The sequence below is a fragment of the Gymnogyps californianus genome, chromosome 3, assembly GCF_018139145.2.
Source record: "Gymnogyps californianus isolate 813 chromosome 3, ASM1813914v2, whole genome shotgun sequence".
Classification (NCBI taxonomy): domain Eukaryota; kingdom Metazoa; phylum Chordata; class Aves; order Accipitriformes; family Cathartidae; genus Gymnogyps; species Gymnogyps californianus.
The window spans coordinates 54,448,860-54,474,311 of record NC_059473.1 but is presented as its reverse complement, the minus strand read 5'-3'; the positions used below and the strand labels follow the sequence as shown (position 1 = coordinate 54,474,311).

Below are 25,452 nucleotides of genomic sequence, written 5' to 3'. Positions count from 1 at the left end.
TCTAACTTCCCAAGCTTCTGCTTGTGACTACATACACAGAAAATTCTTTAAGCCATTTAACACAGCTCTGTCTGGTCTAGAGAGAGTTTTCACCATTGTAAGAGTTTTGACCATTTTCTCTGAGTACAGAGTGCTAGCTACTGAGTGTGAATGCACGTATTTTTTTGTGTTTGATGACAATACCAAGAAATATAGGAATTCTGTGCTAATGGAAGCAAGAGCTTAGAGGAAATATTTTACCCTTCATGTAGAAAGCCTGTGATTGCCAATTCATTCACACACTGGTTCTACCTTTAAGAAACATTTTTAAATTCCAGCCGAAGGTCTGGGAACCAAGCGTCTATTGTAATCACTTTGAGCAAAGCCACCGTGTGCAAAACATAGCTTAGGAAAGATATAAACAAAGAGAGTAATAGGGTTTTAAGGAGTATTCAACAAGCCTTGGAAGGTTGTGCCATGAGTTTGCCACTACAGAGAGTTACTGTAGATTCAAAAACACTTATGAGAATGATGAAAGAGAAAAATACTACGGTACACAGAAAGCTTGTGAGTGCCTACTGAATCAGGTTTTGGGAAGCCTTCCAATGCCTGCATATGAAAAGTGCAGTATGCCACTATTTAATTATTATAAACTCCACAAATTGTCATCCACTTCAGGAGCTCATGTTTCTGCCAAGTTAAATGACTTCAAAACTGATAGGTACATTCACTGTTTCAACTCTGATTCATTCTTGACTGGTTCTGTTTTGACTGGAAAAAGGAGACAAAAGACACTGATTTTGGGAGAAGAATCTGAATGGAATATGAATTTTTATTGCAAAATTTTATTCCAGTAAAACATACAAACTTTAGTAGTAGTGAGTACCTTTATGAGAAGCAAAATACCAAACCCTTTGTTAAAAAGAATACTAGATCAGTTTTTTCACTAGCACCAGGCAAAGAGATAAGATGTGATATAGTTGACAAAAAAACTGGAAAATAACAAACGTTCTTTCTCATCTTTGCATATAAACTTTCTTTCCCAAACTGTTAAATACAATTCAGTAGTGCTAGCAACTACTTTTTTTTCCCTAAACCCTTTCTGGGCCTTTTTTTGTGTGCGTCTGGGCTTTTCTTCTCTTGCTCTGCTTGCAGGACGGCTTCATGAGCTGCCAGCTCTTCTTGTTTCCTGCGCTCAGCCTCTAGCAGCTTACTTCTGTATGCTTCCCGAATGCTGTGAACTCTGCCTCGTGTTTCATCTAAGGATGCCTAGCCAAAATCAAACAGCAATACCCCCCCCAACGCATGAATCTTGATTTCATCACAAGCAACTGCATCCTTCCTGTTATGTTTCACTTTGTGACTATAAGTAGAGGGAGAGCATCTCTCCTTTTCTTTTTACGTGTACTGTTATTGATTTGTCACAGTTACACAGCTATATGTCAATCTTTTCACCATGAAGGAGAAGAGAAAGTTCATGAAAATCCTTTTTAAATTGCTGGCATAATAACCTAATTGTATGAAAGGAGGATAGGGCAACAGACTAGTTACCCATCCGGGTCTAGTCCCTCTTCAGTTACTGGCTTACTTTGTTGTCTTAAACAGGTCCCTTAAAACCTTGTTTTCAGAAATGCTGAAGTGGCTTAGGAGCTCTAGTCTTTTAAGAGACTAAAGGAGCCTAAATCACATTGACCTTCAGTGAGACTTAGGGCAAGTGGGACTTGGACACTTCTGAAAACTTCTTCTTTTACATTTCCATCCTGGAAAATGGGGATACCTGGATACCTTTATATAGTTCTCTGTGGTCTACAGATGAAAAAACTGTAAAAGTGGTAATCAGCACAGTATTCATATTCACAAGTAACTGTCATTTTAAATTCGCGCTGTGAAACATCTTTAATGGACATACTTTCTAGAAAGAGCTGAGGAACTACTCTTCATAAAAATTTGCCCTTCTAATATATGATATGTTAGGCATCCAAAATCATAGCAACATCTGAAAACCTGGACATGCGTTCTTACTAGGATCAGTCAGTCACTGGTAGAGAACTATGGCTCCTTACAGAGTTGTAGTTAAGTAATATAACTCAGGCTGTCTGGGAACTTGTTAAGGAGAGGTTTTCAAGTGACTTTTGTAAATAGGTTGGTTTGATGTAAAATTATTTTTACTGTCTCTTATCCAGTTTTAAGAGCTCTGAATAGTCACCAGCTGATTGCTAGTGGTTATTGTATCACCGCTGTGTAACAAAACATTTTGTTCCTGTTGACACTCAAGGGTTAAGCCAATTTTGTTAAGATATTTGTACCAATTTTATGTGCAATGCATTGGCTGACTTAATCCTAACCATGGATCCTACACTAATGCTACCAAATTTATTATTTATAGACATGGTTTTTTAAGGATTAATAATTCCAATTTTTTGTTTGCTGGTATCATGCATATTCCAGGAAAACTGTGCTCTCTAACTTTGCTGTAAGACACATTAGGAGCAACTTGCCCTCCTATGTAAATTGACTTGTTCTTCATTACTTTCCAAAAAGCCCTATACAATTCTATAAGAAAAAAAAATAGCCAAACCAGAGATGCTTTATCTAATATGCATCTGGTCATGTATGTCAAACACTCAATTTATTCTCACTTATAACTATCCTTTTATGGTGATATTCTTAAAATAGTGGTTTTGCAAAGAGCTGTATCAAGAAAGTACTAAGAATATCATATTAAGGATGTTGTGTAGTACTATTTTTTTTCCCTAAAACCTTTAGTTCTAACCTTCACCCAAGCAAAATTTCAAGCTTGTTCACTGTTTCTAATTATTGGTACTGAATACAGAAGTCTTGCGAATGGTTGATCAAGATATTCACACTAGTGGTGGATATCACAGTAGTAGTTACTGGAAAGTAATCTTGAAAACCTACCTGCAGATTCTCGTACATTTCAAGTATATTTTGCTTCAATAAAGCTCTGGCATTTTGTTCTTTTTCTCTTTGTTCCAAAGCCAGCTCTCGAAGTTCCCTAAAACGGTTGATTTTTTCCACTTTACGTAGCTCTTGCTGTTGAATGATAGACTCATTTCTTAGCGCAGACTCAGACATTGTTTTTCTGAAGGCAATACAAAGATATTTGTCTCAGTTCAAATACAGTTGTGGGTGGTGTATATTTTGCTTAACACCTATATGCATATATTTGACTTATATACTGCAATGTCACCATCGTATGGTTAGATATGGTTAAGGAGTCACTTTTCCTCTGCTTGTATGTAACACTGATGAGAAAGTACATTTCCGAGGCCGGGTCTTCTTATACTTGAGTGTCTATTTTAAAAATATTTGTAAAATCATGATCATCTTTGAGCATATGAAAAACTCCTACATGTGACACTTATTTTTAATTTGCAAGATATATCATATTTCCAGAAGTTGTTGATATTATAATTCAGCATTGAGACAAATGTATTTTTTATTTTTTTTTGCTGTTGGCGTAATGGCAGCTAAGTGGATAATATATTTTTAAAATTTGGCTTAAATGACTAGTGTAAAAGTCAAGGAATTGAAGACAAATGAAATGCTTACAAGTCTCAAGCCTGTGGAAGATATTTTGCCATATTTTCTACTGTTTTAATGTTATTCACTTCAATATAACACCAGTTTCCCTTTCAATTTAAAATTAAATTTGGGGATTTTTTCAGCATGTTCTAAGGTCTTTTGAAAATCAATGAGCTGCATAAATGCCACATTGAATACCAGTGGACTTAATCATGAACTGGGTTCTAGCTGCAGCACAGCAAACATGCAAGTGCATGTTTATTAGCTAGATAGGTTCATATCAACACGTGTAATAACAAATACAGTTCTTTTGAATAAAGAATATAATTAATATAATTATTTCAGCTATTAAGTATTATTATTAACTGAACTGCATTTTTTAAATATATTATTTGAATCTAGCATCACGTCCTGACAAACTTCAGATGCGCTTCTTTCAAGATGACCACTGAAATAAACATATTTGCCTGCACATGCATTTTCTTCAAATTTTTATGTCACATTCTCATTACATGCAGTGCAGTGATTCAGCTCCTTTGACATGTATTATGTTAAGGAAACGACATAAATTATAAATGGATGTAGGAAAGCACAGATTTTAAAACACATCCATGCCAGGAAGATCAAAGCTGAAAACTGTATCTTGATGCCATCTACACTTCTGCATTCACTACTGAGTGATTTTGTGTACACAACATAAAGGACAGATAAAACATGGGCCAGGATTTTCACAGCAACTTTAACAAGTATGTGACAGAATTGTAGCTTACTTCAATGACACGTGAAGGATAAAGTCTAAATTCAGATCTATTATACTGCATCCAGTTACAGATAGGATACAAGTGCATAAAAATATATTGCATTCACTAATTTCTATATATGAAAATCCTTAGCCAGTCTTTCATTTTGGTGTTTCACTAGGACTTAGTTGTTCTTGCTGCAGTTTACCTCATGTAAGGACTAAGGTCTATAGGCTCCCGTTTTTTTTGCTGTGTTTGTAAGCTTGAGTCAATAGCTGCTTGTGATGCTTTCTTTCCTGTGGTAAGAGAATCTACAACAGAACAGATTAAACTGGTTATTCAGTTATGCTAGGAGGCTCCATCTAAATTCTTATATTATTTTTTCTTCCTTTGGCTCAGCAAAATACATTATTAAATGAGAATATGGGTTGGAGAGGATATAATATTTCTGCCTTTTTATTTCCAACACTCATGAGAGAATCAAAGATGCTGCAAAAAACCCACATATGCTAGAGTGAAATTAATATACGTATTTTAGCTAAATCCACAGTACTCAAGAAAGTTTGTAAATCTAAGCAAGAACATTCAATTTAAAGTGCCTAAAGAATATAAGAACAACTTCTAATCAGCAAGGAATCATATTCTTTTATTAAAAAAAAAAAATCAATACAAATCTGATTGTTCAGTCCTGGCTGTAGTTTAAAAAAACTATATTCCCTTTTGGGCAGAGATTTAGTTTGGGAAATACCAGTCTAAAGAAAAAAGGTCCCATGACAACTTAAAATTGTCATTCTGAAGTCTTAGCATTTTTTTAATCACATGGATAGTAACCATGTTGTGCTTTAATGTAGCATTCTCACAATACAATGACATATCTGATATTAAGCATGCCACTGTGCTGAGCTGCGTCGTGATTATTGCAACGCTTCCTTCTTTTAGTTCATCTGGATATGCTGAAAATGCCTGTGAAATCTGATGAGATTTAATGGTGACTGCAGTAGTTTGTTTCCACAAAAACTCTCATTACCCTACTTACAGTAGTAATCAATTGAAACATTTAAAAAATATTACTGGAATTTTCTCACCAAAAATGGGAAAGAGGTTTCTGAGCATTAAAAAAATATACCGTCTATATATTTACTGTCTATACATAGACAAATATACCAGCCTTCTCTGTTGATCTAGAAGGGTGACATGGACTTTGGAAGTGCCTTAGACACTGCCCATCAGAAAAGTATTCTCCAGAACATAAAAATTCTCATTAAGATACTGAACATTACAGAAATGTTCAAGCACATTATTGCCTATTGCTGCACCCTATGGAACCGAACCATAACAACTTAAAGTCATTGGGGTGCCACCTCTTTACTTCATGAGACTTTGTATTAGACTCCAAATGCTTAGTTTAGAACAAAGCTCTTGGTAGACAACCATTAATTTTGAAGTCCTTATCCAGTGACTTAGAGGAAATAATATTTTTTCAAGTTCCTTCGGAATGCAAGAAGTAACTAATGATGTGTTTGTCTAAGGCATAAGGTGAGGACTACTTTTGCTTTCAGTTCTGAAACATTCCCAGGAGGATTACTTACCTGACTGGAAAAATACTAATCTTAACAAGTTATGTACTAGTCACAGGTTCTAGTTCCATGCACATGAGCCATGACCAGATATTGTCACAATCAGACCGGGTATTATACTTTCTGTTTCGTGATGACCTGATCTCAGCATTATTCTCAGAAGAAAAGAAACAACAAACAGCCTTGCAGCCTTGCACCCAGTTCAGATTTTCATCAGAGTCTGGTAATTGCCAGGGAATACAAATGAAGAATCCATAGAAGTTGTAACTACTAAATAAAGTTAGACAACACCTATGGAAGCTGCCAGGAAGCTGATGCGACTCAGTGTGCACTTCTTGAAATCTCACTTCCAGAGCACTGTCCATGAACAGTTTCCATGAACATAAACATAAAAAAAATGCACATTAGAAGTATTAGTGTCTTACTGACATGCTATTTGAGCTGCTAAACAATTTTTTAATATTACTACACTAGTGAGTTCTGGTACCCAACTTGGAATTCAGGGAGTAGGTATTTTCCACTGAACTTCCAAAAATTTCAGGTTAATTTAGGGTTAGAATTCTAGTACAGAAGGACTGTTTAATGTTTGCTTAAGGGTAACTTGGCAGCCTCCAAGAGCCATGAGGCTATATCTGTGTCTGAAAATAGAGCAATGCAACAATTAAAACAAAAAGGGGATAGAGAAGATAGACTAAACATGCCATTGTGCATTTGGACACCTTTATCGGGGCTGTTCTATCCATTTATTACCTGTATTTAATGCAGAAGTCTTTTCTAAGGAGCTGAACATGATAAACAGATGACATGCTTGACAGAAAGTTATACCCTTACCTCTTTCTCCTGAGCTAGGTGTTAAACTGGCAGTCTCAGTCCCAGCTATGGGCTCCTCTGAATCTCTCACAGCATACTTATTAATAAACCGCATGCGTTCCTGAAAAGCCTAGAGATCAAAGTTTTAATCTAGATAAGAAAACTTCTACTGCATCCTTTAAATCCCAAAGAATTTTCAAAACTAGGAATCTGTAAGTAAGTGGTCAATAAGACAGTAAATCTTCAAATCCAGTGCATGTGAGCTATGATGCTACTTCATGTTACTGGTGAGTATATTTCACTGGTTTGATCTATGAAAACATCACCTCTAACAACAGGAATACCATTAGTGAGTCACTGGGGAGAAAAAAAGATAAACATAAGAGGACCACATTTCATGTCAGAGTCATATTCAAGCCATCTCTCCAATAGATTTTTTTTTTCTGAAATAATAACCTGTCAACATTAAACATCCAATTTTTCTAGTAATGTTTTGGAACCTTTATTTGTTTAGTTTTAATGTGTTGTGTAGAGGAGAAATAAATTAGCAGTAGTACTTGAAGTTCATGTTTAATTTATATCAAGTGTGTCTTGAGTATACGAATAAGAACCCCTAAGTAAACCTTTGTGAGATGGTAGTTTAGTAAAATGAAAAGTAGGCAGTACACTTTGAATGGTTTCACTCCAGTCAATGCATACTGGCTATATTTAGTACATATCCCAAATGAGAAAATGATGCTGTCAATCACAAACCTAACACCAGAGTGCAGTATGCAACTCTGCCTGGGGCTGGAATCAGAAAAGATGCTAGGGTTCCCATTGAATCAGTCCTGAGACATTGAATACTTACACTAAAGATCATCATGCAATGAAATACTGGAAAATCACTGATCTCTGGGCAGTTTAAAATAATCTTCGGTTTTAAAAAAAAAGTAAAACCCTGAAAAGCAAAGTTCCCTCATAGCTGAATGTATGGCCAGAATACATTCAGCTACTGCACCTCCTTAGGGAAATACCACTTCCTCCTAGGAGCTCCTATAGCCTGGTGATTTAGACTTCCTCCTGAGAAATGGGAGCTATGGGTGCAAACCCTTTCAGACTCTTTTACCTTTGATGCCAAAACCAGGCATCATCACTCTGCCTGTCTTTTCAGAAGGTGACTTGGGCACACTGGACTTTCTCTTAAGGGCTCAGATTGCCAGAATGGATGGAGAAGCCAGAAGTCAGGCTGGAGTCAGGTACCTAATTCCCAGAGTCACAGGGCATGTGACCCCTGGAACAGGCAGATGTTGGGGCAGGGTGATCAGGAAGAAAGGAGGAGGGAAGCTACTTAGTCTGGATAGCAGACTCCCAAGTTAGACCTTTTTTTTAGCATATTACATGTAGTTGCTGCAATTTTCTTAAGGATGGCCATTTTAGAAAAATGTCACAGACCTAAGGGGCTTTTAAAATGGAACCCTTTAGCTGTAATTCAGTTGATTTTCTGATCAAAAAAGGCAACAGTGGTAGAACCAGCATTCTGAAGAGACTCTACACATCAAAGGGGATTCATTTCCAGCTAATCTTTAGGACGCTGTATTTGCATTTTCAGTCTCAGCACAGCCAATCAAAGCTGCAGTCATGCATCTCTCCTTAGATCAGAATTTAATAAAGTAGTGTCAGAAAAATTTTTGAGCTTTGGATACACTGAACAGAACTGAGAAAATCTGAAAGTGTAGCTGGGAAGGCCCATGTCTGAGGTTCATTTCTGAAAGGTAATATAAAAAAGGCAAAATGCTTCTGAGCTGGGGTTTCTGGCCAAATACCCCTCAAAGGTCACTGGTGGTGGTGGTGATAGGGGATGGCTGTTAGGTAAGTTTTAAGACTGCATTTTGTTCTTTTATTTTCCTTTTTTTTTGGTAATGATGCTTCCAATTCTGAATCAGCAGTTTAACTTTTTGCTTTGCTAGAAAGAACTTGTATTATTTTTCCATCTTAAGCATACATCATGTCAAAAGAGCCCAGCTGCAGCTGACATCTGAATTAGTATTGCTTCTCCAAAACAGTGAATTCATACAGAGCAGCATGTACAGGCTCATGGGTAACCTGCAACCCAGAATGAAGTTGGGAATCCTGGCTGCAGGGGACAATTTCAGTGATGATCTGGCCAGGTGCCAGTTCTTCAAGAGAAATCTTTTTGGCATGTTTATAGCAGTGTATTTCTCACTAGAATCTGTTCATGCTAAACATTAAACTTGTCACAAGCAGCAGCTTTGCAATTATGTAGAGCTAGTGGGCTTTCTAGGAAGAAACTTTTCTCTGTTTTGTAAAGTTGAGTCTGAAGTCTCAGTGATCTACAGAAGTGTAAAGGAGATGATCTGGATTCCTGCCCAGAGTTCATGCACATAATCACTTCTGATTCTTTAACCTGTGTGAAATTTCCTGTCTTCCACAGAGTGGTGAAGAGGACAGCCATATGAAGTCAGGTCTCTGTTGTGGCAACTGCTCTACCATCACAGCAGCTCCTGGAACCTGTGAAGAAACATTACTGCAAAGATGGCACTCTGATGTTACCTTGATAGCTCTTCCTGGCTCTGCAGACTCCCATGCTTGTTTCATGGCTCTGATCTCATCTGCTCGCTGAGTGTCTTTCTTCACCTCCAGAATGTCTGCCTCTCTCTGCTCACTCACTAGATGTAAAGTCCAGTACGGTTTGTCTGAAGCAGCTTGCTGGAAGTGAAGTATCATAAACATAATGTATTTATTGGTATACATCTACTACCTCTATTTAGGATAAAGTTATGTTGCTGTATGCTGGTAATTTTCCTGACTGATATACATTCTACATTGATAGACTTTGACATGCATTACTACACAGGGGCTGCCAAAGGAAAGGAAAATTACTTTGCAATGTCTAGAAGCTCTTTGAGATATTTTCTTTATGTGCTTCCCCCAACTCCCATACAGCATGCTCCACAATCCCAGTTCTTCTCAACAGTCTGTCTGAACAAGAGTATTTTGTAGCAATTCTTATCTTCCTGTCAAGCTTTTTTCCTTTCCTTCCCTCCTTTCCTTGCCTTCCTTCCACAAGCTTTTTTCTAGAAGTCTTATTATATTTAACTAGGCTTTTTGTGTGGAAATACATCTTGCTCTGCCTTACGAGGCATCTGGTTCTTTCCAATCACTTCCCAAATTCTCTAAACCACCTTAACGCATGGCTTCTCCAGAACCATAGCATACAAGTGGTGCCTCAACTGTAGGAGACTATTCTGCTGTCTGACCGATGAATGAGATATTGTGCTGCATATATTTCTGGAAACCATACCACCTGCAGAAGCTTTAAGCCCACAATTTAGAAGTAGAGATAGGAGTTCAGCTTTTATTTGAGACTAAAGACGGGCATCTTCTTTATCTGCAAGCAGTTCCATCTTGCAACTTGCATCTGTTTAGTGGCAGACTGAAGAACTCCCAAGAGCTATCATCCTAGCACAATCCTGTGTACCCCATCATTGGAGCTGAAGGCAGAAATCTGACACAGCCTGAAGCTGCATTGCATTTCAGTGACCAACAATCTCAACTGCAGCCACTCGGACTGCTCTGAAAGAAGGATTAAGGCACTGTTCTGGAACTCTATATAACAAGGTGTGGATGTGAATCATAGGAAAGTTTGCTGTGCAGCAGGTTTAGTCCACAAAACAATTCAGTAGAGATTTCTTCATTAAAAACTCTATGGAGATGCCCTCCCCTTGAACTACCTGCCATGAGGCAGCAAAATTCCCAGCAAAAGCAATACCATTAAACAAGGAGCTGTCAGTTTCTTCTTTGCCTTGCATTAATCTGTTTGCAATCCATAAAGTCAATTATTCCTTTTAAGGCATACAGGCTGGCAGTAGCCTTTTGGTCAACCACAGAACACTCAGATTATCACACCACAGATGAGAAGAATTTGCCAGTAGGCAAGTAGGTACCAATTTTTATGCTATTGGACGTCCGCAAACTAATGACAATTGTGACATACGAGACAGGAACTGACTATAGCGGAAAGACCTATTTCATCTTCCTGGGAACCCATAAAACCCACGACAATGAGGGACTAATGGAACATGAATATGGCGAATTCACGGAATTTAATAAACCTTCAGCAGAGACAGAAACTAGACTAACAAAAGAAACAACCAGCAGTTGCTTTATACATAAACAAAGAAATGAGCACATTACATCTCTAAATGCAGGATGCATGTCTTTTACATGTGCAGTTCAATCTCTCTCAGGTGTAAAGCTAAAAAGGTGGCAAAGCAGGGCATAGAGAAATGCAAGGGATACACTAGAAGTGCTAGTAATACTGATCTGCAGACCTGAAAGTATCTTTACACTGAGTACAATGGCGGCACATCCAACAAATCCAGTTTTTGGGTTTGTTCTCACCTGAGATTCAGGTCGAGATGCAAGAGATACAAGTGATCCTCTTTCTTTATTGGACTTCTCTTTTTCTGTCTTCTCAGATGCTTTATCTTTTGATTTTCTGGTTGGTTTAGGAATACTTGCAGACTTCTGTCCTTCAGAATAATTGAGCATTAGGGGAAAGCTGTGCTCCTCATGCTTTTCCCCATGTACTATTCAGATGTAGTTATGATACATGATGAATTAGAGGATACCATTGTCATCCATAAATATATTTCCCCATATAATATCCAGGGTGGAATAACAGCACAAAACAGCCATACAGAAAGACAAAGAAAAGTCAGTTAGTTAGTTGACACTTTCAAGTACTACACTAACATTTATTGTTGGACCAAGAAAGAACGTTGGGACAAAACAACTTTTAAAAACAGATTTACAAGGTGGACATATTGTGACAGCCTTATCTGTCCTAAATAGCACTTTACCCAGGGCTTAACTGTGAGTTTGCCACGGTCCCTGCACATCAGTCACTGCATTGTTGCATTGTGTATGGGTCAGTCCAAAGATTGCAATGTACAGAATCACAGTCTGACTCTTACTTCTCTTGTACAGTCTCACACAATCTCTGTCAGTGCTGTGCACCAGGCAGGTGAGAAACTCAAAGTAGGTAAAACCAATGTTCTCACTGTCTCATATCCTTGTAAGCCTGAAAGTGTGAAGAGCAGAAGGGAAGATACACCCCACCAAAAGTGCAAGGAAGTTAAGGCAAAGAAACCTATTTGAGATTTGATGCATATTTAAGAAATTCACAATTATCATTCTCAGGACTATCTGAGAACATTCTGGATTAATTATTTTATCAGTACGTGTGTATGCTATATGTATGCTATATGTTTGAATTAAAGATGTTGAGAATTGACATTTGTAACACTTATTCTGCACTGTCTTAGTGGGAGCTGTTAACAAGACTTTTTGCATGTCATATTCTTGTTAAAATATGTAAGTAAACACATAAAGCCTGTAATACCATATAGCATTAACAGCATAAGGAACACGTCAATTGAAACAACCTGGAATGGACCCACAACACTATGAGAAAGATTAAAGATCTGAGTCTGAAATTTTTGTTTCCCTCCACCTTCATACTGCTTGAAACATTAAAACAAATGCTGAAAACCTAGATTTAGTCAATACAATAAACCAAGGCATTTCTTTTAGAAAAAAGAGGAAATGAGTGATTGTTTTACAATTGGACAATAATAACAAGGTACCTTTCACTTAATGCTATGCTTTTCTAATCTCTTTCCACTGAGGACAAATCACTGTGCTGCATGATTTGATCCAAAGTCCACTGAAGATATTCCACTGGCATTAATGAGCTTTGGATCAGATCTGCAATGTCATGGCTGAGGTTTTATGGATATAGAACATTGTAAATATTAAACATATAGAAACATTTATAATACACTTATAACTACACATACAAATATATATTATATGATATGTGTGTATTACATCATACATTATACATGTGTTTATGTATAAATTATATTATTCTTATCTCCTCATGCTACTTAAATAATGTACAATGGCACCAAAGTGCTAAGCTTAAATTAATTCAATGCTACCAAAGCATACATTAAAGAATGAAAGCAAAAATTAAAGCAGTCTCCACAAGTTTGAAGATACTAAAACAACTCCAGAGGAAATGCAAATATAAAATAAATAGTGATGACATTATTTGAAGTTAAAATATCATTACATAAATGGCTTTCCATTTAATTTCACATTATCATAACATATTAGCACCATAAATCAGGCTGGTGTACATGCATTATTCAGTGAATTATTAATTTTTAAAGATAAATTATTTATTGTTTATACAAACACTCAAGAGACATTCAGTGTCATTAGCTAAATGATATCAGACAAAGATTTTCTATGTCATGGGATACCACAAGCTTTGTCTGGCTTCTACAAATATTGTACAACTCTGAATTTTAATATTTTGGTGCTCTGGACTTACGAGGTACACAAAGAAGTTAGTAAATAATGAACAAACATATGAAGTGACGGGCTAAAAAGAGCTATCCTGCTTTAACTCCTGATACGGAGGCTGAGGACAGGATTCAGTTGAGCTCTCTTAGCTAACAGAACGCTGCACTGTCCAGGTTCCCCCAGCCCTCCTCCCTCCCTCAGCAGAGCAGGCAGTCTCCCCCGGTTTTGGGATCATCCTCCAGATATTCCTGGAGGGGACACTGGCTGCAGTTTCGCACTGTAGCATGCAGCCCACTCTGACTCTAAGGGAGATGTGAGTGGTTCCTCGGGGCTTTTCCAAGGACAAAGCCAGGCAAATGGTTTGTATGGGATGTGATAAGAAGAAAGGCAGGGAGATGATACAGAAAGTAAAAGGCCATTCCAGCTCACAGCTTATGCATCAATCATCACAAACTCTCAGTGGCAGTTATCGTATATGTATGGCACCAAGAAAAGCTTGGGCATCACACCAATTGACAGTGATGACAAACAGCTGATAGCAACTCTTAAAATTAGCTTCTCTACCACTTTTCAATTATTTACTCAGAGATTCATTTAGTCTAATGCCAGAAGGGACCATAGTGATCATCCAGTCTGATATCCTGTCTATGACAAGCTAAATAATTACACCAAATGATTCCTATCTGAAAGTCATAACTTCAGATTGAGATACAACAATTCTCTTTTTTAGGCAAGATAGCTACTCCTGATTTATGAAATTCAAATTACAGAGAATGTATCTTATTCATAGGTAAAATACAGAGGAGTCTTTTGAAGTTTTCTTTGAGAAGATATCATGCTCCCACTATCTGAAATAGGCTCTAAGCATTTAGTGGGATTACCCAGTAGTTGGCAGAAATGACTGTTACTTGCCTCATGAGAGACTTTCAGATTTGGTTAGGAAATGACCGAGAAGTTCAGATGTTGCTTTTCCTGTCTCTGACTGGACCCTCACAAGGATTCTCGACAGATAGCAATGTCAAAAATCTTTCCAAAGTTGGGCTCATCCAGACACTAAAGTTGCAGTAAAAATACACCAGGATAGAAGCAAGCCACCAATATGGTTGCAGTAGTAGGGTGGGGTTAGAACATGGCTTAGAGGTCTACAGGTCTTTAAACTCTAGGACCATCATGCATCCTCAGTGACCTATTTTTCACTGAACACAAGGCAAGTGATTAATCACTATGGACAGGCAAGGTGGGAAAGAGATAAAGAGAGGGAGAACTCAACATCCTGTTAAACATCTCATGAAATCCTGCCCTTGGCACGAGCCAGCAGGTTCTCCTGCGGGAAGAGAAAACCTGTGGGAGAAACTTTCCCAGCTCTGGAGAAAAAAAAGGAATATTCCAAAGGATGTTGCCTCTCCTGCCTTTTCAAACCTACCTCTACTACCTGGGTTGGGCACCCTATCTCCCCCTGCTCTCCCAGTTGGACAGACAGCCTTCTCTCATCAACAGCTAATACCCTTGAGTTAACTTAAGGCAATATATAAAATACAGGCTGCAGTCAGCATTCAGCGCACACTGATGATTCAACTCTGGGTTGTGACAGTTGCACAATAATACTTCTGATCTTAGTACAAGAAAAGTAAAACCAAAGAACCCAAAAAGGCAATAGCTGAAAATCATATATACAAAATGAATCTTAAAATAATTTTGTTCGCACAGTCGAGCAACTTAAAATGGTATTAGCAGTTGCAAGATTGCCTGCTAATTTTTCCCCTTTCACACAAGAATTATGATCCAGATCTTACTTTTTTTTTTACTATTTTTCCATTGAAGTCTTGCCCCATTAACAGTTCCCAATGGAAGGAAAAAAAGAAAAAAAAAAGAGAAAGGAATGAAGACTGTATAAATAATAAACTATCTGGCACTTTTTAATTTCTGCGTACTTGGGTACTTGGGTTTTCCTGGTTAATGCCTTTTTAATGTTTTGTTTGTGCAATGTGCTCTTTAATAAAACATTTAATGAGATTTCATATATAATAAATATGACTAAATATTAGTCATGCAATAACTTTTGCTAACACAGTTCTTTTTACAAGTACTGCCAAACTGCAGTATTAAGGATTTTGAAGAAACAAAAGAATAACAAACATCAACAAATACAAAATACAGAATTATCATAGCATCTGTATGCCGGAGAACTTCCTTTCTTCAAAAATGTTCTTAATAAATATTTATAATATCGGTGAATATCGATAGTATAATAGTATGGGTCTTCATTTAAAGGGAGACTAGTTTAAAAGATTTTAGTAAATGCTAATACAAAGCTGAAATATGCTTTTGCCATGATAAATTAGCTTTAATACAAAACTAACTCCAGATGGCACTGTTGTCTTACATGAAAAAGTGATACCTGAAATGGTGAAAATTTGTTGCAGGAATTTTCCACCTGGCTAACTGCAGCTTTCTTAAAAATCACATGGTGAGAGGATGCCTTTTTGGTTACACACCAACATTGCTATTATATGAATTGTGTGTTTGACAACTGGTGCTGGCAGCTTTAAATGGTAAAGCTCAGTTTTCAAATTGCTTTAAGATTAGTTCACAATCAGAAAAGGATTCAAAGATTAAATGTTGTTTTTTCCAAAATACTTACCTATAGTAAGCACTCCAGATAAATATTGCTGTTAACAGGGGTACATAAAATAAATGCTACGTAGTAAATACAGTAAGCGTTGGTGTTTAAACTTTATGATATATTTTGTTTTTAAACTCTGTTGGTGGCCTGGGCAATCTGTTGGTATCCTTGTATAAACAGAAACGCCCAGTTAATATGAACTGTGAAATGGATTTGGGTTACTTTGAAAGGCAGCAATTATGAGAGGACACAGAAATCACAACATTTAAAAAGAATCCTAAGAGAAAAGTGCTCGTTATCACTGACTGTGGCTTGAGTATGGTTGACTGCAAATGAGCCAAAGCATCAGTTAACATGGAGAAGGGAATACTGCTACCTTGAACTAAACATGAGAATACTGATGACATTGACAAGCTTCAGTAATAACAGCTGAGAACTAGTGAAGAAACTTAGAGATTAAGTGACCTCCTTTGACCTGCAGTTTTACAGACCATGGTGATAGCTGTATGAAAGGATACACACCAGTAGCATGACTGGTGCGTTAAGTGCAAGCTGTCACTATGTAGCCGACTCAGAAGGATAAGACAATGTTCTAGGATGTCTATTGTAAGAAGCAGTCTATCACTAAAGAGAAAACGAGGAGAATAAATTGAGTCATCTAGGAAGAAAAGACGCTTTTGTGAAGTACGCAACAAACTAAACCAGGAGAAATCACCACTAAAAAAGCTGTGTACAGGCCTGTAAGGCTACATGACATAGCTCCTCAAATATTACTAAAACTGACTAGGGACTATAGTAAATCAAGAAGACACATCTTTGTAAAGTTCTGTAATGCTAGCTGAAAAAAGACTGCAAAAATCTCAAATGGTGCACTCATCTTAAAAACAAGAAATGAAATAATATGTGTCAGCAATTACTGCTGATGAATCTAACTTCAGTCCAGGGTAATAGAAAGAAAAAAAAAAAACCAAACCAACAGATATTTAAAAAGAAATATGTAACCAGAGTAAGAAGTGAGAAATACCACTAACAAATAAAGGTCAAATCTTTCTAAGAAAATTTAAGGGTATTAGCAACTGTATATATATGAGGAAGGATAATGCAAATAATTTCTCCTTATCTCATATTTTAAAAATTGAGTTATTGAACTTTAATATTAACAATAGGGGAAATTTACTGAATGGTGGAAAGTAATATTTTAGGTTCTGCAGGAATCTAGGGGTGAGAGCACAGAGGAGTCAGCTGCGTGTGTGCATGTCCGCGTGTGTGTGTGATGGTCTGCACCAGCAGCTGGAGTAGGGCTGCAGCCTCAGGAGCTTATATGGGATCCAGGGGCCAGCTACTGGGCAGACTAGATGTCTAAGTCCAGCTGCTGGAAGGATCCACCTTATATATATATACATATATATAGTCTCTCTAGTGGACTTCCATTCTGTCCAGCCAGAGAGGGAAGCAGGATGAGGCCATTGGTGCTGTGTTTGTGTGAGTGCTCCAAGTGTCTGCCTGTGATCTGTGTGGCTGGCAATGTATATATGTATATACATAGCGTGTATGTATGTTCTGTGTGCGTGTGCCTGCTGGGACTGCATCTTCAGCCTTGCTAACGGTTGGACCTGGGGACGTGGAGTGGCAGCAGCCTCGCCTCTCCCGGGCTGTTGGATCCAGCATGATAAATTCTCTTCTAACATAATTAAGTTCTAAATCATTCTGTATCAGCCCCAGTGGTAAAAGGAGAAGCAAACATGAGACATTTATCCAATTTCTAGGATACTGACTAGTATTCTAACTGCTTTTAATAGGTGTTGGGTTTTTTTCCTGTGCCTTAACAAGAAATGCTAAGAGAAACTGGAAAAATAAGAAAAGCTTCTGTAATTCCTCTGTCCCCTTCCCGGCTTGAATACACAGCCTGTCCTTGGGGCCTTTCCTAGGCTTGCCTCCTGCCTAAATTCTTCTCCTAGCAGTACAGAAGTAATACATATCCCAAAACAGGCCTTTTTTTTCCTCTTGTCAGTGTCATTTTCTTAAATTATCGGCAGGCATGTTTCTCTAGTTTCAGTAGAAACTTCTATGTTTGGGTGTACTTTGTCAGGGCACCGTGCCTTTCTATTACACTTCATAGGTCTCTCTGACTGTAGTCCTACTTCTGCAACTGTTCTAGATCCCTACCTAAAGTTAAGCTGTAAGAAGCTCAGGTGAGTTTTGCAGAGTATTCTCTGATTTCTTTATAATTTGTGAACTGAAGGTATAGAATCATGCAATCAAACTTCATTTCTATGAACCACAGAACAAAGAGCTTCGTTGCTTAATTATTTTACTTAAGCAGTGAATAAAAGAAAAAATGTCATATGGTCTTGGCTTGTAGCAATATAACATTTTTTTAAATCAGTAACATGATGCATTTGACTAAATACATACTTGGATTGACCTACCTTTGATTTCATTTTTCTCCATTTCTTTCAGTTCCTGAACAAACAGAGACTGACTCTCAGTAAGTGGCCAACTATCATACAACACTAATGCTTGTATGATATATTTGTGAGACTGTGAAAGAAAATGCAGTATGTTAACATGCTGAAGACATAACAATTGTAGTAAGCATTCAAAAGTCCTGCAGGTTAGTAAACTGGCAGTTATTGAACTCACCAAATAAAACACATAATTTACAAGCTTGCACATTACAGTATTCACAAGAAGCTTAAAAAATTAGTGTTAATTCCACAGATTTTATTTTAATTCCTGTGAAATTAAACAATTATTCATGTGTTTATCAAGTGAAACTAAATTGGGCTATACAATAAGGAGCTACATTCCTTTAAGATTTCCATGTAACTTTCCTATGCATGCCATGTGCTAAACCAAAGACTTTTGTCTTTGATTTAGGACCTACTACAGGGCTTTGAGCCCTAATACTAGCACTCAATAAAGTCTTAATTTGAGGTAGGGGTGACAGGGTCCATGGGTTATTTTAAACGTTGTCTACACTGAACAGGAAATTATTCTCTTTAAAAATTGTTTTCCAAATTCTAAAGCCAGTTCTGAGTCAAAGGAACAACCATGGAATTTATTTCTCAATAATCTTTTTTTCCCTGGAATACTTTGTTTTAATTGAACTCAATTATCAGGAAATATCACAGTAGAGAAACACTTGGAGATAGAGAAACAAGAACTGTTTTAGAAAATAAATGCTATTTTTCTAGGATAGACAAATAATACTAGTCAAGAAGTCAAGAAAAATCCATGGTTTTGACATCCCTCTCTGAGAAACGCAGCTCAAGTAGCAGCTATTGTACGTGTGCTACTAAAGCTTTCAGCTGACTTGCAACAGGTGTTTCTCTATTAAAACTATTAAAGATGGCCTTCTCTTACATCATATTTCAAACAAAACTCACATTGAATCATCAGAAGTTTAACTTCATTACTGGTAGTTTTTGGCCCTTAGCTGAAAGTTATGCTATACTTGAATTGGATTGGGCAAACGAAGAACATTTAAAGACTGAATGTATCACCTTGATTTGAAAACAAAAATGACCCTTTGTTATTTGGTTATTCATATATGTACATTATCCTTTCTCCATAGCCTCATTCAGAAGCTACCAACAATCTTAATTTTGGATTCCTTGTTCTTGCCTCAGGGTATCAGATCTCCACATGTACCAAAAGAATTATCAATACCCCTTCATTGTTTGGTTTTTTTTTTTTTTTTTTCCAAATCCCAATGATTTGGAATCTCTTACTTGTTGTGGACTTCCATCATTATTTTGAAAGTTTTCCAAGAGTAAAGATTCATCTTCTAATATAGGTGGGCCTTCTTGTACAAGTCCTGGCTTGAAAGGAGTTTTGGTGTCCTTTGAAGATGAAATATGACCTTTTTTTTTTGATCCTCCAGTTTCTGATTCCTTCTTTGTACTACTTTGAATAATCTGGGTTTTGCTTGCTGCAAGATGATAAAAAATGTCAGTGTAAATTTCCAGAAATTGTATGAATTATTGGTATGAGGTAAACAGATGCCCCCAGAAACTATGAGAAAGAAGAATTAGCATAGTCAATTTTCTCATGCTGTATTATGCTCACAAGGTTCCAATTAAAATTATGCTTATTCCAAATACTACCCTGATTTCATTCTGCATGCAAATCACAAATCTCTTCAAAGTGAATAATGAGAAATTTGAAAGACTGTATATATAACTGTTGTTACTAAAGTGTATAATTTTTCCTCCCAAACCTCACACTTCTTTCCTGCACTAACCACCACAGCACCACAGTATATATTACATAATACAGATAGCCTTGTACTCTGTATGATGGGGTCTCTGTATAGCTAACCTAATTTAATAAATTGTTAACACCTATGGAAGGAGCGGGGGGGAGAGGTGCATTGGCCGCAGTTCTGGCAACTCCTACCCTTATAGAAGCCTCTTATGTCAACCTGACACAAAGATCATAGCTGACTGAAGTTTAGAACAAGTCAATCTTGAAAGGAGCTATAGAACTATTTGTTATCATTTATCATTTGTTATCATTTATAAAGTTATATCATTGTCTCCTAAGGAAGGTATTAATGTGGAAAAACTGTGAAACCAGGAATGTGCTAAAGACAGGCTGTAACAGAAGTATTAATCCAGAAAACGTAAACTTGTGTTCATTTCTAATGCCACTGAAATCTATGATATTATCTTGCCTGAATGTCTAGAGAGGAAGGAAAGAGAATTCTAAAAGGGAACATCTCACAGAAAATTGAATAAGGGCAAAAATAACACCTCTGGGGAAGCAGCTTCACCTGTGTTACACTAACAATAGCTGGACCATCAACTGGGAAAGAGATATCTTTTTTACTTCACTGAGGACAGAAGGCTTTACTCTTCCCAAGGTTTATTGCAGAAGCAAAGGATGATACTGTATCATTGCAACACTTCAAAAGAAAAATGTACAGAGTTTCATGTATGTTGACAAAACATCCAGGGAAGTTTACAGGACTTCAGAGTACTATTAGACCAGATTCAGCAAAATTTACTGATGGTGTGTCAGTGTATAAATGCCAAATAAAAGGTTGTGTGTGCCACTAGAAACGCAAAGGGAGTCAGGAAGCATTGTTTCTTATGGAAGTCAAATGCCACGGATCACTTGCTATCACATCTTTCCTCTGCATACGGCAGTGCTTCCTTTTTCCTAAGAAAATCAGTTGAAGTCAGGAAATGAAAACAAGACCTTGCAGAGATGCTTTCTTCAAGATGTCTCAAATTCCTAATCACAAGCTGTGAGTTGCTCTTCTGCATGACATTCAGGATCTTTAGCACCTGAACTATCCCTGTTGCTGTCCCTGTGGTAAGGAGGCCTGTGAGAGGAACTTGAAGGAAGACAATACTTGGTTTCTTCTGACCCATTTTTTAGAGCGATGCAACTCCATGGGTGTTGTTCTGTAAAAGATATGCCTAAGCAAGCCTGTATCTGTGGAATAGTTTCTCACTCAAATAGAGCCTGCTGAGCTTTCCAGGTATCAGTTAGCTTCCCATGCTGTGAAGGTGAGAGGAGACATAACTCATAGTGGTTAGATTACAAAGTCTTTAATCACAGGGAACCAAAATCATGAGGCTTTCACTCAACAGAAGTGCATTTGGATGAAGAATAAACATTATCCAGAGACCATAATCTTGCATGTTCTTTTACATCTGTGTGAAAACCTGCTGCAAAGAAACAATTTGGATTCCAAATAGAGAATAACTCTACATACAGAAACCTTCCAATTGGGTAACTTGCCTTTAAGGTACCATTTGCAATATTTGCATGAAAGTGCCTAGTCAGGAAGGATCTTCAATGCCTGCCTGAGCACTGTTATCAAGGGACATTGCAAATAATTTACAAAAAGGTAGCTTTAAAGCTGTGAGGCCAACTAAATATACTCCCTCTTGTAGGCAACAGAGAGGTGAGCTCCTCTCCAGGAAGTCTGGTGTCTGGGCTTCAGGAGCTGTGCACTGCCCTCTGAAGGAGCCTGTCAAGGTAGGTGGGTTTCAAGGGAGGTTGTATTCCTTAGGCTATTAGCTTTCATGAATGCCTCACTATCCTCCTCTTCTCTCTCTCCTAAACCTGAAGAGCTTAATTATTGAAAAATTCTGTAATGGTTTGCCCAGAGGATGATCCTGCCATGAAGATAACTCAGCTCAGAATGGTGGAATCCTCTATAAGACTTATTCTGCTTTCCTTGCTGGAAAGATGACTTGCAAAAGTTCCCCAAAACGCATACACATCCAAAATAATAGTTCTAGCAATTGTCACCAGGTGGTGCTGTGACACCAAATTACTTTCCTTACTACATACATAAATATTCAGTCTTGGTTTTCCTAAGCAAAGCTCTGACTAGAAGGAACTCCTACCTACCTTGGCTCCAGATTCAAACAAATATCTGAACGAGATTTTGATACTTTGAGACCGGATTGTATCAGACTGCTACTATGGAAAATAAAAGGATTATGAGCATTCACTTGCCCATCTGTGCTTACAGGACTGCTGTGCTTGTATCAACAAAACAAGTTGTGCTTGCAACATGTCAATATGTAACTCCTTTATTGGCAAGCGAATGTTCAAGGTCCAAGTCATCTGCTACATCTCAGAAGAGGTAAATATAGTCAAAATCAATTGGTTAAATGTAGTTTCTGAGCTATAAAAGATGTTTATAAAACAGCTGTGACTGGACATGAATTAACAGGTTGTGAGTGGGAAAGAAGGATAATGTTTTATTGGTGGTGCTTGCACATTAATGTCACTTAAGAGTACTTCTGTCAACACAGCAATCAATTCTATGAGAGGCAGAACTTGTACGATACTGAATAGGTCTCACATGTGAGGATTGTGTCTTGCTTAACTAACAAGTTTGGTGCTGACGGTATAGCAGTGGTTTCTGATTATTCCTATTCTGTGAAAACACACTTTTTTAGAGGACAACTAGATACTGACAGTATCAATCTTGTTGTGTTGAGTGTCAATTGTACAAATCCCCACCTGAACTTGGCATCAGTATTTATGGAGGTTCCTATATTGTTATTGTACAGGCCATAATTTCCTAACACTTTTGACAATAGCAAAGAAACATGTTTTTACAATGCCATAAATTGCATCTACAGACACTCAGCAAGTTGGGTAATATGATACTGTCATATTGGTTATACTGAGTACATTTCATAATCTGCTCATTTAGTTTGGATGCTCTGAAGGATTTGGAACACTTACACAAAATCTCTTCTTTGTGATATACAGGATGCATATATATAGGAAAAGAACTTCAATGTTAAGGCCACTTGGTCTAGTATTGTAAAAATAATAGTAAAAAACCCAACAAACAGTGACAGCTTCACAGTCATTCCTTCCAAATGACAGCTCTCCATACACTCACACACACTTAAATGGCATCAGAATATTCATTTCACCTTCAAATACAGTCTAAAATCATAACACTTTTTTTATAGGCTCCACTGAATAGGAACCTGATACGACAACCTTCCAAATTTCAATCAGGTTAATATAACAGATATTTCATTGAATGATTCACATGGATTAAAATAATTTTAAATTAGCAGAAATTATTTGTATCACAGCACATAAGAATAAGAGATAGAAGCCTAATGTGTGTGTCTGATTTCTGAGGATATTTTATAAAGTTCTTCTCACCTATGCCCCTGCTAGTCTGACAAAGACAAAATGTCTCTCTTAGTTATTCTGCCCCATCCTCTCCCTTCCAGCATGTGTTGGAACCCATTTCTCTTCTCTTTCAGCTGATTGTGCCTTTTAACAGGCACTTATTTCAGTCTTCAGACTATGATCTTTGCCAACAAGACAGTTTCCTGAAAGAAAGTTTCTCCTTCACTTTACTGAGGGTAAGTTGGCAATTTATTTCAAGTATTGTGATGCTGACCCTAATCTGAGCTATCTTATATCTTTCCTGCTTCTATTTCCACCAGTCTACTATTAAGTTTACTAATCCATTCCCACATTCCAAAAACAGTAACCAAAAATAGCTATTGATTATCTTGGTAACTCAGACAGAATCATGACAGCTTCTCCATGACTTCCTTTAAAACCACAACATTGTCATCTGCTGAATTACACTTTAAGAGCATGGTCTCCATAGTATTTAATTTTACATTTCTGGTACTAATAAGGTGCAGTTGAGACAGAAATCAAGATGTTTCATAAACATGATTAAATTAGTTATTTTTCCCACATAGCATTGGAAATTTAGATAAAACATTTTTCTAAAGGATCATGTTAGAAAACTACACAGTTCAAAATAGTGGAGGTGAGCACATGAAATATGATGCTATTTTGGGCTTTAGCAAAGCAATAATCCAGTATTTGAACAATTTGTCTTTGCCTCAGGTTCTGAATATGCTCAAACAGGCAGAAACTAACTGATTTACAGAAGATTTATTGTTTGAAAATCTTCATAAAAGGACTGAAGACTTTAATATCTTACAACATTGATCTATAGTGGTGTCCATGGAGAGTACAGTAGCTGACTTGTTTGCTTATAAACAACTGCTTTATTTAAGCAAACTTGTAATGCTTATGAAGAATATAATTTTCAAAATGAAAACCATAGAGATAATGAAAAATTCAAAATAGTATACGATCTTACAAATAAAATGGAAATAGCTTGATTAGGAAGTGAAGTGTATAGAAAACAGGGAAGCAAATGAAGGTTATGAAAGAAGTTAAGATGGCACGGCAGTAGCATCTAAAATCTATTACATATAAGTGTAGTGGAAGCAGGTAGATGGTACTTCATTTTTGTTAAAAATTACCTGAGCACTACAGGGACAATTGTTGAAAATATGCCTAACAATTATGTACCTCATTCAGCTATATTTATTGTTTCTGAACAGTAAAATTAAACACCACTTCAAAATCAAATGTCAATCAACTGGCCGAGTGTACTTTCAGACGACAAAAGTTTCATTCCAGTTTTGGTTTAGCTTCTTTAGCAGGCCAGCTCCAATTTCATCAAACAATAAAAATGCCAGTAGCAAACAGCTAATATTGTCTGACGGTAGCTCTTGAGTACTGAGTTTGGCAGAACAATAACTTCTGAAAGCCTGGAAGTGAAACATGAAAAAGGATGTCCGGATATCCTAACTCTGCCCTCTAGAGTGTGCAGGAAGTTATCTTGCTATATCAGAGGGGGATGATGGCAGAGCATTGCTACAATCTCAAGCTGAAGGCTCTCTCTGTTAAGTCTGGTTGTAAATGAATACCTCCTTAGCTGGACAGCACATCCAAGGAAACTGGATTATTTGTGTATCATTAAGAGAAAAAAACCCATAAGCCTTAACTACTAACTGATATCACGGGATGCTGAGTGGCCCTGGCAGAGGCTGGAAAACACCTCTGGAGATCATTTAGTTCAATCCCATTGCTAAAAGCAGGGTCAGCTAGGGCAGGTTGCTCACGGCTATGTCCAGTTGGGTTTTGATTGTCTCCAAGGATGAAGACTCCAAAACCTCTCTGGGCAACCTGTTCCAGTGTTTGACACCCTGAGAGTAAAAATGAAACAACAAAAAAAACCCCAAACCAAACAACCCCTCCCCCCTCCAAATCACCTTTTCTAATGCTTAAATTGTATTTTCTGTATTTCATTTTATGCCCGTTGCCGCTTGTCTTGTCACTGGGCACCACTGACAAGAGATTGGCTTCATCTTCTTTACCTCCTTGCCCCTTCTCCCAGTATTTATATGCTGCCAGGTTTGGGCATACAGTAGATTCAGAACGTTAGTTTGCTGGACTACAGAGAGTCAGTTTTAACTGAAGCCAG

General features: G+C 37.3%; 1 protein-coding gene across 1 annotated transcript in view; it reads right to left on the bottom strand.

Annotated features, from left to right (window-relative positions):
- Positions 1 to 940: 940 nt before the first annotated feature.
- The window catches only part of ADGB (androglobin), a 119,974-nt gene continuing 95,462 nt past the window's right edge, over positions 941 to 25,452 (bottom strand). Inside the window, exons 29-36 of the mRNA XM_050893243.1 lie at positions 19,388 to 19,587; positions 18,083 to 18,194; positions 11,057 to 11,244; positions 9,206 to 9,361; positions 6,668 to 6,782; positions 4,474 to 4,576; positions 2,899 to 3,082; positions 941 to 1,248 (exon numbers count right to left, since the gene is read on the bottom strand). Of these exons, the coding sequence (XP_050749200.1) occupies positions 1,057 to 1,248; positions 2,899 to 3,082; positions 4,474 to 4,576; positions 6,668 to 6,782; positions 9,206 to 9,361; positions 11,057 to 11,244; positions 18,083 to 18,194; positions 19,388 to 19,587 (1,250 nt within the window). The 3' untranslated portion in view covers positions 941 to 1,056. The remainder of the gene's footprint in view (positions 1,249 to 2,898; positions 3,083 to 4,473; positions 4,577 to 6,667; positions 6,783 to 9,205; positions 9,362 to 11,056; positions 11,245 to 18,082; positions 18,195 to 19,387; positions 19,588 to 25,452) is intronic.